Source organism: Petaurus breviceps, unplaced genomic scaffold (assembly GCF_028583685.1).
Source record: "Petaurus breviceps papuanus isolate PSGF00001 unplaced genomic scaffold, PetGlider_PUasm1.0 685, whole genome shotgun sequence".
NCBI lineage: Eukaryota > Metazoa > Chordata > Mammalia > Diprotodontia > Petauridae > Petaurus > Petaurus breviceps.
This window is the reverse complement of record NW_027186455.1, coordinates 1,660,138-1,673,063: the sequence shown is the minus strand read 5'-3', so window position 1 is coordinate 1,673,063 and position 12,926 is coordinate 1,660,138. Positions and strand designations below refer to the sequence as shown.

The 12,926-nt window shown below is 37.1% G+C and overlaps 1 protein-coding gene across 5 annotated transcripts in view; it reads right to left on the bottom strand.

Annotated features, from left to right (window-relative positions):
* The window catches only part of CLMN (calmin), a 163,227-nt gene that overhangs the window by 44,272 nt on the left and 106,029 nt on the right, over positions 1 to 12,926 (bottom strand). For 3 of the 5 annotated variants that reach the window (XM_069104253.1, XM_069104249.1, XM_069104254.1), the window contains exons 3-5: positions 9,183 to 9,278; positions 5,508 to 5,531; positions 3,257 to 3,340 (exon numbers count right to left, since the gene is read on the bottom strand). In XM_069104253.1, the coding sequence (XP_068960354.1) occupies positions 3,257 to 3,340; positions 5,508 to 5,531; positions 9,183 to 9,218 (144 nt within the window). In that variant the 5' untranslated portion in view covers positions 9,219 to 9,278. The remainder of the gene's footprint in view (positions 1 to 3,256; positions 3,341 to 5,507; positions 5,532 to 9,182; positions 9,279 to 12,926) is intronic. The other 2 variants (XM_069104250.1, XM_069104252.1) reach the window with 2 other exon arrangements.

Here is a 12,926-nt window from a genome sequence, read left to right as displayed (position 1 = left end):
CTCTCTCTCTCTCTCTCTCTCTCTCCCCGTCTCTGTCTCTCTCTCTCCTGTCCAAAAGTAGAACTTGTTTCCTAGAGAAGCATATTTCTCCTCCTTGAAGGGCTTTAAGCATAGCCCTGATGATCATTTCTAAGGTTTGTTATAGTGGAATTTCTTCTGCCATAGTGACTGGATGGCCACTGAAGTCCTTTTCAACTCTCAAATTCTTTGATTCCGTTATTCAAAACATTGGCATTAAAAAGCTATTTAAAATATTTCTAATTAGAGATAACACTCATGCTCTATTACTAATCATAGACCATGAATAAGTGAATGGATGAAAATGTATTAAGTATTTACTATCTGTTGGGCACTAGATTGTTATACTGAATATAAAGCAATTGTCCTTGACATTTTTCCATCTTTCCAAAGTATAATTAAATAACCTTTCTGGTTAATCATTAGCCACGAAAGCACACTGGAAACAATAAACAAACATTTACTAAGCACCTACTAAGTGGAGGGTCCTGTTTTAGGGGTTATGAAGGGATATGAAGATAAAAATGGCAATCCTTGCTATTAAAAAGCTTACCATATGGTAGAGAAGGTCATGATAAAAAAAAATATAAATTTCAAAGTATAGTTCCAAATTCAGTATCTAGTGTAAAGTCTTCACATGGTAGATACTCAGTAAATGTCTATAGAAATGGGTTGAAATTTCAGACCAAATAAATTCAGATAGAGATTGGGGGACAGAGTTACAAAATTTCAAAATTAGACTTTATAGGCCACCTACTTAATCCAATCCACACCTGAACTTAAGAACCTCCTCTATGATATACCCCAAAAGTAGTGCATGGGATTATAGATTTAGAACTGAGATCTCCAGTCCATTCCCCTCATTTTATCGATGAGGAAATTGAGGGTGACAGTGCTAAAATGACACCCAAGGTCACAGAAGTAAGTAGCAAGGGACACAGCTGACTCTAAATCAGTTTTCTACTTTAGAGATTCTCTGACTCGAAATCTCTTCTGCCACAGCACAATGCTATGCAGCTCTCATTTCTACAGCATCTTACAATTTACCAAGTACACTCCTCACAACAGTTCTGGGAGGTGATGAGTGTAAGTATTATTATTATAACCAATTTCCTGAAGAAGAAACTGGAGCTTAAAGAGGGTGACCAGTCAATCAAGAAGCATTTATTATCTGTTATATAATAGGCACAGTAAACTGGGAATACAAATAGAAAACTGGGAGATTCCTTGCCTTGGGGAGCCAACGTTCTACTAAACTTGTAGGTTGCAGACACATAAATGTTGACTGAATTGGATTATATATAGAATCATGATTAAGTGAACCAGGTATTCTATGTACATGTGGGTATATAGGGCATGCAGAGGTGTCGAGGTGAAGGATAATCTAGAAATAAAAAATGGGGGGGGGCGGCTAGTGAATAGAGCACCGGCCCTGAAGTCGGGAGGACCTGAGTTCAAATTTGGCCTCAGACACTTAACACTTAGTAGCCATGTGACCTTGGGCAAGTCACTTAACCCCAACTGCCCTGCCTTCCCCCTCCAAAAAGAAAAAAAAAGAAATAACAAACGGTCCAAAAAAAGTTATATAACTTTATAACAATCTACTGCTGTTATGTGGAGGCAAGCTGTGCTTGGTAATTAAAAATATATATATATATATATATTTTTTTTTCTTTTTGGTCCTTTCAGTACCCCAAATGAGGTAAAGGGAGGGTCATGCCCATCATACCTACCTATTTCACAAAATTATCATAAGTATAAATTATAATAATAAGGGTAAAATCTTTTGTAAATGTTAAAATACCATATAAATGTCTTTCATTAACTATGCCTATTCCAAGGTCCTACTGTCAAAGCTCCACTGGTCACTATGTCCAACTCCCCAGTGTTTAGTTGCTTTGATTTCATCTGATCTATCTTTTCACCTCTCTCCTCTTTATTTCCAAATAAAGATTCAGCTGCTTGACAATACTAATAATAATTATAACTGCCGTTTATATACTAATATTTACCATACAAGATAAGGCGGTAGAACAATTCTACAAAGAACTTACAACATACATTTTAATATTTTAGTGTCTTAAATGCAAAAGTGATGATGACAAAATTTATTCACGATGAAGAAATAAAAAAACACAAAATTTTGTTAACTATATACAACTCACACCTGTGTATCATTAATACTTTTAAAAAGAAACTTTAATTAAAGTTCTTTTAAAAGAAATTACAGTCATTTTCTGATGACTATCCTCCTCCATCCCACACCTACCCTTATAAGAAAAGTAGTATAGGTTAGCAAAATAATTCAATCCTTTGGTCACTGGTTATATCTGACAACACCTGTCTCATCCTGCATCTAAGGTCAATTTCTCTGCAGAAAGAAAGAAGGCAGGTTCTGTCAACATTCTGGATTACCCAACTGGTCAATATATTAATCAGAGTTCTATTGTCCTTCAGTATTGTTTTCTGTTACATTATTATGGTCAATGTATAAATTGCTGTCCTGGCTGTTTACTTCATTCAATATCAATTCATAAAAGTCTTCCTAGATTTCTCTAAATTTTCATGTCAATAATTTATTATTGCACTATAATATTCCATTTCATTGGTATGCCATCATCTATCTGTTCAGTCATTTCCTAACTGATGGGTACAAACTTTGTTTCCAGTTCTTTATTGCCACAAAACATGAGGTTTTTTTTTTTTTTGCCACAATCACTGCAGAAGGGTAAAGGGACCACATAGTACTTATTTTGAATTTTTCTTTCTTTCATAAGTTGTTATTGTCAAAGAATTCACAAGCTAGTTGTCAGCCTAATTGTGATGAGTCTTTTGGTATTTAACTATGTTGTTCCTTGGAAACCAGCCAGTTGTCATTGGGGTAATGTTTTCCATTAAGAAAAATGGAACAGTAAGTCTGATGACATTGTAAATGGCAAGTAATTTGAAGGGGAGACTTGACAAAGAAGAAAAAATGACTGAATTATAAAATGTTAGGTTTGAAAGGAAGAGTTGTTATTTGAATGTATGTGGAAAGTTCAGGAAATATTCCCCAAACCAATAAGATTCTGCCAACTGATTTTAACTGACTTTTAAGCATTCAAAGTCTGAAGCATGGTTATTACAGCAGATTCCTGTCATGCCCGCCTCATGGAGTTATATAAAAGCTGCAAAATACATTTCCTTCCTTTTGAAATTGTATAAACAGAGACCAACACCACACACAACAAATACTTACATTGCTATCCTCCAAAAACTTAAGTGCTTTTGCTATGTTGTTCAACCGAAAAATACGATGGGATGAGGATTTATATTCATGCAGCTATAAAACAAAACATAGTTTATTTAAAGTGGTGAAGCTTTTAAAAAATTATTTCACTTTGGTTTAAAGTGAAGATTTGGGGTTCCTATGTACTGATATGAATTGTAAATAATCACAGACAATTAGAAGTAGATGGAACTATCAAGATTATTTAATCCAACATCCTCATTTTATAGACAAGGAAACCAAACTCGGAGAGATTAAGTTATTTGCCCGGAGGGAGTTAGTGACACAGCCAGGAGTAAAACCCAACCCAGGAATTTTCACTTCCAGGCCAGAATTCTTTCCACTACACCATGCAAATGAGAGTACTTGTATTCTAGAATAAAGTGGTATCAGTGCTTGAGGTAAAAAATCAGAGTAACAATGAATAGCTTGTGGAGTCTGCTCAGTTGATTACAAGTGAGAGAAAAATGAGTTAAGAGAAAAAAATTGGTTGCAAATTTTTAGTTCCCATTGCTTTTGGCTTTTTAACATCTCTCTCATCTGCTAAGAAACATTTATAAGATGTTTTTTATTCCTTGTATTGATGCCTTATGTCAGGGCAGGAATGATCAAATATATGCTTTACCAGGCAGTTTCTAAATCATCAGACAAGTCCTTTCCTGATGGCAAAGGAAATTTCTGTTTTTGAGCCAAGAAATCTGTATACTGCTATGTGAGGAGGGAGAAAATGTGCCTGTAGGAGCTGATTGATATCTGAAAATGTTAATTTCACATATTGGAAGCAACTACATAGGAGAGCCAAGAATGGAATTCAAATTTCCTAAAGAAAATGAGGCCATGGTAACCAAGAACATATAATAATTAAACACCTTCTCCATGGTCTTTTCTAGCAGGCTGATATTACAGAGGTATAATACTTATATAATATATTTAAAGAATCAGTGGCTGCCAGGGAGACGAAGATCAAGACTTGTTTTTATCCAGGGTAGGACAGAATCTCTACCATATTAGAGCTGAGAGAGGCTTTAGAACAATAGACTCATAGAATATTAGGACTGGAGGGAACGTAGAATCCCAAAACACTGAATGTTAGAATTGGAAGGGGTCTATATCAAAGTACACAAAGCTGGAAGGGACCCTAGAAGTCAGCTAGCTCTAGCCCTGTCACCTTATTTTTCAGATGTGGAAACTGAGGCCCCTTTTATGTCTCTCAAGGCATGCCACATAGTTCTGGGCATAACACAGGGATTTGTTGGTGGTGCCAGTGGTAAGTCCTGAGCCAGGGATGGCTGTGATGTGATACTGTCCCACCATCTTTTTATTTCTCACTCTTTCCATAAGAAGGACTTGTCAATTATCTCACTGGAAGAGATTTTTTTCTTGTCATAGCACTAGAGATCATACATGGATTCACAATAAGGAACTGACGTTCATATAGTCCTTTATTAAAGGTTTGTGAAGAGTTTTACATATGTTATCTCACTTGACCCTCAAAAATAAACTAGTGAGGGAGGTGCTTTTGTAACCCCCAATTTATAGATGAAGAAATGGAGGTTAAGAGGTCAAACAACTTGCCCAGGTTCACACAGGTAGTAAGTGTTTAAGGCAGGTAAAATTCATATCCAAATTTGCAGAAATGTGATGTAGTCCTGAATTTGTGTACTGAAGAGTGTGAATAGAAATTCTGTTATTTCCTATGAGGTGACTTCCCTCCTTTTCACTAGTCTCATCTATACAAATGAATATGCTGGACTAGACACTTGCTAAGGCCCATTACAGCTCTAGGTCCTGTGATGCTATTCTTTAATTGATAACTCAGTTATGGAGACATGGACTCTGATAACAATAAGAATGTTTTTAGGCAAACAACGCCCATTCTTTCAATGTGTTTCATCTTCACTAGCAGCTATTTGGGATGATGATAAAATAAGCCAAATGGCTCTTTCTAGGAAGCAGTATTTTACAGTAGAAAAAGAACTCACTAGAGCACTGGCCCTGGAGTCAGGAGAACCTGAGTTCAAATTCAGCCTCAGACACTTGACACACTTACTAGCTGTGTGACCTTGGGCAAGTCACTTAACCCCAACTGCCCTTCTTCCCCCTCCAAAAAGCAGCAAAAAAAGAAAGAAAGAAAGAAAAAGAACTCAGGCTCTGGAACCAGAGGATCGGGGTTCAAATTCCACTCCCAATAATCTCTGGGTGGTCTTGGGCAGTCACTTACCTTCCTCAGCTTCAGTTTCCTCATCTATAAAATAAGGGGGTTGGATTAGATGATCTTTAAGATTCCTTCCATGGGGTGTCTAGATGGCACAGTGAATAGAGCACCGGCCCTGGAGTCAGGAGGACCTGAGTTCAAATCTGGATTCAGACACTTAACAACTTACTAAAGTGTGACCTTGGGCAAGTCACTAAACCCCAACTGCCCTGCCTTCCCCCCTACAAAAAAAAAAAACAACAAAAAACAACAACAAAAAAAGATTCCTTCCAGTTCTACATCAATAATCCTATGAGGAAAGCTATGGTAACAAATATGTTTCTTTCAAAAGGATTCCCACTTGTTAGGGGCATAAAGTGATTCCCTATTATCTCTTTCCTTTTCTGATGAGAAAGGGGCCCTTCTCCTCGCCAAGGCCAATCAATGTCTCTGTAGGCTCTTTGAGCCCATATCTCCTCCAGCAGATGGAGGCCACTGCTATCCCTGATGTCTAATCTTCAGTCTCTCCCTATCTATTTGTTCTTTTTCTTTTGCCTAAAGATGATCAAGTATCTTTGATTCTGAAAAAACAAACCAAAAGCTTCTATAGCTCTTGCCATCTCTGCCCTCTTGCTATATCTCTTCTCATTTTGGGCCAAATTCTGTGGAAAAAAACTGTATTTACTGCATTTATTGCCTCTATAGCCTCTCCTTTCACTCTAAACCCTCAGCAATCGGACTTCTGATCTCATTCCTTAACTGAAACGACGGTGTACACAGTCACCAGGGACCTCTTATATGACGAATCCAAAGACTTCTCAATTCTCATCCTTTTCGACTTCCCTGCAGCATCTGACACTGTGGACCCCTCTCTCCTCCTCAGTATTCTCCCCTCTCTGGATTTTTCTGGTGCTGCTCTCTTGGTTCTCTTCCTACATGTCTAACTGCTTCTTCTCATTCTTCTTTGTTAGGTGATTAGCCATATAATACCTGCTAACTGTGTTTTGTTCTCTAATTCTCTCCCTTGGCTGCATCAGCTTCCATGGCCTCAAATATCATCTCTTCGTAAAGACTCCCAGATACATAAGTCCTGCCTCAGTAGCTCTCCTGAGCTCTAGTTGTGTATTGCCAGGAGCCTATTGGACATTTCAAACTGCTGTCCCTTAGGCACCTCCGGCCAAACACTTCCGAAACAAAACTCATTATATATTTTTAAAAATTCACTCTTCTTTCCAACACCTTTTTGCTTGGCAAGTATACCACTCTTCCATTTGCTAAGCATTATAAACTCAGTGTCCTCCTCATCTCAGGCTTTCCTTACTCTACATTATCAACCAGTTGCCAAATCTATTGATTTCTATTTGCAAAAGATCTCTTGCATCTGTCCCCTTGTCTCCACCCACACAGCCATCACCCTAGACTGGACTCTCATTGCCTCTTGTCAAGACTACTAGAAAAGCCTCTTAATGTGGTCAGTCTCTGTCCTCTACACATTCCAATACATTCTCCAAACAGCTGTCAAAAAGATTTTTCTAAAGCACAGTTTTGATCACACCAATGACTTCTGAATAAACTTGGGGGGCTCTTTATAATCTCTGGAATCAAACTCCTCAGCATGTTATTTATAGTTCTTTATAGCCTGGCCTCATCCTTCCTTCTAGTCTTATTAAACAAACTATCCTCCATGGACTTTTTGGTCCAACTCTACTGGTCTTCTTGCTGTCCCTTGCACAAAAGTCTCCAGTTCCTATGTAGTCTGCGCCCCATGCATAGAATAATATCCATCACTTCCATCCCTTGGAATACCAGTTTCCCTTCAAGTTTCAGTACAAATACCACATGCTGCATGAGGCCTTCCCTGATTGCCTCCCCACTCTCCACCCCCAGCTGCTAGTGCCTTCCTCCTCCATGGTCAATTTGCCTTGTATACATATTTTGTATGTACTTGTAAAAGTATATGTTTTCTTTCCCATGAGAATGTAAACTCTTTGAGGGCAGGGACTGTTTAGATCTTGTCTTTGTATCCCTGGCACCTAGAACAGTGCCTGGCACATAGTACAAGCTTAATAAATGACTGCTGATTGACTAGGTCCAGCATTAAACATCCCTCTCCTCTGACCAAAGGATGATTAAGGATGCCAGGATCTGGAGCCTTTTCAAGGTCTAATCTCATTCATTTTTCTTTAGGTCTACCAAGAATAGGGGAAGGGAGGATTTTCATTTTACTAATATTGGAATAATGGTAGGACAGGGTTAAAGTTCAACCAGAGCATCTACAGTAGAACTAAGTATTGGCTACTGACTCAAAGTCTAAGTTTTCTGTTGTAGGCTTAATCAGATTTTGAACAGATTGTGTTGACAGTAACAGAATCTATCAGAGTAGTAAAAATGTAGATAGAACTGTATGCACATAGTTTCAGTGAGGGTGAAAGTGGCACAAATATCTTGTCTGATTTAAAATCTTCATAATAAATACCTTGTGTCATTGACTCCTGCCCAATGTTAAAAATGGAGTCAAAAGACCTGAATTCAAATCATGGCTGCAAAAACAGAAAAACTTTGTGACACCAGGCAAGGTAATTGGTTGTTATAGATAAAAGGTCATTAAGCCATGGCCAACAAGGAGCTTGTATTTGTATAGCCCTCCAGTTTAGAATTAATTTTTACATTGATTAACAACATATATGTGGGGCATGTGATTGACTATTTTAGATGTAAAGGAGCTGATCTAGCCAAACCCCCTCTCCTTTTATAACTGGGGAGGAAACAGATATGATTTACTCTAAGTCTTAAAGGTAGCTATTGAGAAATCAGTAATTTTATACACTCACTGCCAGTTGAAACCACACACATCTGTCAGTGGGTTAATGCTAATATTTTACAGCTGAACTCTAGATATGATCTTATTTTGTTATTTTTATTCTTAACCCTTATTTTAGTTAATATCAACATTTGTTCTTCAAAGTAGGTATTAGTGAGTCCCAAAATTTAATGATAACAGAAACACAAAATACTATGTATTTATTTTGTGTAAAATAGTCTTCTTTAAAAAATACTATTTACTTGGAACATATTAAACATTTATTAAAGAAGTCACATGTTGTAGTGGAAAGCATACTAGACTTAGTAACCCATAACCTAAGTTATAATTTGACATTACTTGTATTTTTCCTTGGGAAAAGCCATTTTATCTCTCTAAGACTCAGGTTATTCAACTTTAAAAATGGAAATAAAAATACCTTATCTATTTCACAAAGCTGTCTGATGAAAGTGATTCATGAATCACAAGGTATTATCCAGGGTGTGCCAAAAGTCTTAGGGAAGTTTTAAGCTTTCATAACTTATCTCAGATTAATAATATAAATAAATGTACTATTACCATAAATCAGATCTAATCATAAATTAAAAGAATACATAGGGATTGTAAGACCTATGTCCAAGTTTATTTCTATATATATTGATGCATAACACCAGGGAGGCAAAAACCAGTTATACAATTTCATAATAATAATGTTGCCATTATATGGCACATTAGTTTAACAAGGTGCTTTCTTCTGACAATTTTATGAGTTCAGTAGTGTTTTAAGTATATCATTTCGTGGATAGGGAATTTGAGGACCAGAGAAGATAAGTAACTCGTCCAAGGGTACACACCTAGCTGTGTGTTTTCAACCCCTCCCCCCACCTACATGGCATACATACCAGACTCTGTCCTGACAGAACTTCTAACAATGCCATTAGGATCTTTCCATCTTGTATATCAATGAATAAATCTTTCACTTCCAGAGGAGGTTTACACTGTGAAGAAAGAGGACAGAGAGAAACCTTCACTACCCAAGGGCCATGCATTCAATTTATATGCTGAACTATTACATCCACATTTCTTTTAAAAAGGAGAAAGACCAGCTTCTTTAATATACTATAACCCTTCCTTCCTTCTTTAAGAAAATCTTAGAACTACAATGCCAGATGGCCTTTAAACATACTTTAATTTAATTCCTTCATTTTATAGATAAGAAAACTGAGATCTAGGGAGTTTATATGACTTTGCCCAATAGTTTAAAATGGTTAATTATTTGTTAGATAGTAAGTATTGGCACATACAGGCTGGAATAAGAGACAGAGGTAGCAAAGTGTAGGAGAAAGAATTCATTGTGGAATCAGGGTTTAATTCCTGTTTCTAATAGTTTCTAGATAACTTTAGGCAGGTTATTTCACCTCCCTATGCCTCAGTTTATCATCTTGAAAATGAGGAAATTCCTGCCCTATTTCTCTAATGGGTTACCTATGAGAATCAAATAAAATAATGGATAGGAAAACATTGTTTGTACCATGTAAATTCAACCTCTCACTTATTGTTACTCTTGATCCTTTAAAACTGGTTTAATGTAATACTTTTTTGCTTCATGAAGACATCTTTGATATGTTGTGACAGCCTCATGACGGGGTAGAGGTGACGACAATATATAGAGAATACTGTATGTCCATGTATATGTGGGAGGTGAAGAATGGGTGGGGATCAGGGTTAGGAAATGAATGGCCTGGTGGATGATACTTTAGGGATAAAGGAACACATTCTTTTCATCGTCCCCAAATCACGGATGTATCAAGGATGAAAAAAGATTGGAGGAAAAACCCCATTGCTTTAAAACTAAGCAGGTTTTAAAATTCCTTTGATTTTATTCCAGTTATTTTTGGTGAGCAGATAACTATGACAACAACTCCAGTAGGTTAGAGGCTCCTCTCATAAGAATCAATTCAACCAAGGAAAATGTATGCGTCTAAGGGCATATGTACTAATATTTTCAGTTCTTAGGAACTAGTCTAAACCAAGGAATTACCCTCCAGGAGAAAGGACAAGATTCATCTGCTCCTTAAGAACTCCTCCCTAACTTCTGAAATCGGATCACATTACTGCTGCTTGAAGAAGAATAGTAATTTTTTTTTTGCCTTTTTTGGGGGGAGGGCAATTGGGGGTTAAATGACTTGCCCAAGGTCACACAGCTAGTTTTTGTGTTAAGTGTCTGAGGCTGGATTTTAACTCAGGTCCTCCTACTCCAGGGTCGGTGCTCTATTCACTGTGCCACCTAGCCACCCAAGAAGAATAGTAATTAACCATTCTGATTGGCACTCATAGAAGCTGTATGTTCTCTAGCCATTCCGAATATTTCCTAATTTTGTGCCCCAGTGCAAAGGAAACAATTCCAGATTGACAGAAATAACTGACTATTCTGAACAGAAAGAAAAATTCTTTCTTCAAAAACTTTCATTTTTTGATATATACCATGTCAAACAAGATGGCATCAGGAGGCCAAGACACTTATAGAGTCAAGGAATCTCACATTTGGAAGGAACTTCAGAGGGCCCTATATTTAAGCACAAATTCCCTCTATAATGTTACAGATTATTCTTTTTAGTACACATTTATTAAATACCTATTATGTTCCAGGCACTATGCTAAGTTCTAGATATACAATAAATAAAGAGACAGTCCCTGCCCTCAAAGAGTTTACAATCTAATGGGCGGGGGGGGGGGAGGGGGAGGAAGGAACAACACACAAAGGGGGCAGGAAGGAGAGGGGACAACAAAGGTATCTAGCAGAAATATTTTGTTCCATGAAGTTGAAACAAGGCAAACAACAAATCAGAGACTGCAGTGTCAGTCCTTTATAAAAGAATGCATTGGGAAGAGGTTGGTTCTATACTCTATAGTTCTCCAATTAGAGGGGAGAGGAGACTGAGTGAGTTGGTATCAATCAGGGCTTGAATCAGCAGCATGGTAGTGAGTTTAAGAGGGATGAACTTATCCTGGGAGGGGCACCTTGTTTTGTGGAGTTGAAACCAGGCATATGCAATGTGGAGTAAAGGCAGAATAGTTCATGGTTGCCTCAACACTTCCTGATAAATAAGTAGTAAGGTAATTTTCAAGTTACCAGAAGCATTGCTAGAACAAAGGGTTTGCAAATTTGATTGCTCTTTGAGCATAGTTCCAAATTGCTTTCCTGAATGGTCAAATTAATTCACAACTCCACCAGCAGTGCATTACTGTCCCAATTTTCCCACATCCCCTTCAACATTTATAATTTTCCTTTTAATATTTAATATTAATCAATTTGATAGGTATGAGGTAGTATCTCAGAGTTGTTTTGATTTTTGTTTCTCTAATCAGTAGTGATTTAGAACATTTTTTATGTGACTATAGATAGTTTTGATTTCTTCTTCTGAAAACTGCTTGTCAAACTCCTTTGACCATTTATCAACTGGGGAATGGCTCTTATTTTTCCAAATTTGTCTCAGTTACCTATATATTTGAGAAATGAGGTTTACATCAGAGAAACCTGTTGCAAAAATTTCCCCCCAGTTTCCTGCTTTCCTTCTGATTCTGGCTGCATTAGTTTGCAAAACCCTATTAATTTCATGTAATCAAAATTATCTATTTTGCTTCCCATAATCTCCTCTATCTCTTGCTTAGTTATAAACTCTTCTCTTATCCACAGATCTGAAGGTACATATTGTTCCATGCTTCCTATCCATTTCTATCTTTTATGAACCGTTTTTGATGACAATAGTTTACATTTAGGTACCACTAATATGTACATCTTAATGGTTTGTAAAGTACTTTGGTAAGTTTTATCATTGATTACTCACAACAAAACTGAGAAATACTTGAAAGATGATGATAAATAGAAGTATTATAAGACTCAAGAATGGCAAATGTTCCAATTTTTCATAAGCAGGTAGAGAGTGAAATCTATAAATTATAAAGAAAGAAGTTTGCCTTATTTTTCAGAAAATTCTAGAAAGTATTTTTAAATTTTTTTTTAGTCATCAACTTAACATGTCAACAATTGGGAACACTGGAGTGTATTATTAAAGACATGGTTAGTGAACATCTAGGGAAATGGTAAGCCAGCCTGCCTGCATCAAAAATAGAATATTCAACACCAATCCCACCTCTCTCCTCTCCCCTAAATCAGGTTAGTAGATTGGTAAGAGGCAGTGTGATATAGTTGAAAGAGAGCTGAATTTAGAATCTCACAGACCTGGGTTCAAGTCCCAGCTCTGACATTATCAATACTGCATTATATCAGGGGCAGTCAATTACATTTATTAAGCACCTGCCAGACCCTGTACTAAATACTGCTTACCTAATGTGAGTCTTAACTTTTACCTTAACCTCTCTGACCTTCAGACAACTAAAATCAACCAGTTACCTACTGATTAGAATCCTTCTATACTGATAGAAGGAATGTCCAATTTAATCCAAAGATAGAGTGGTACATAAGACTAGAAGACGAGAAGAATGCAGTGGGCAAGGCCATGTGTTTGGAAGCTGGTTGCATGGGTATTTGAAAGATGCAGTCCTGGACAGACAACAGGGTTTCCCCCTTGTCCTAAGATGGACTTTGAGTAGTAGTGGGATGGACTCATGCTGTGATAGCAGAT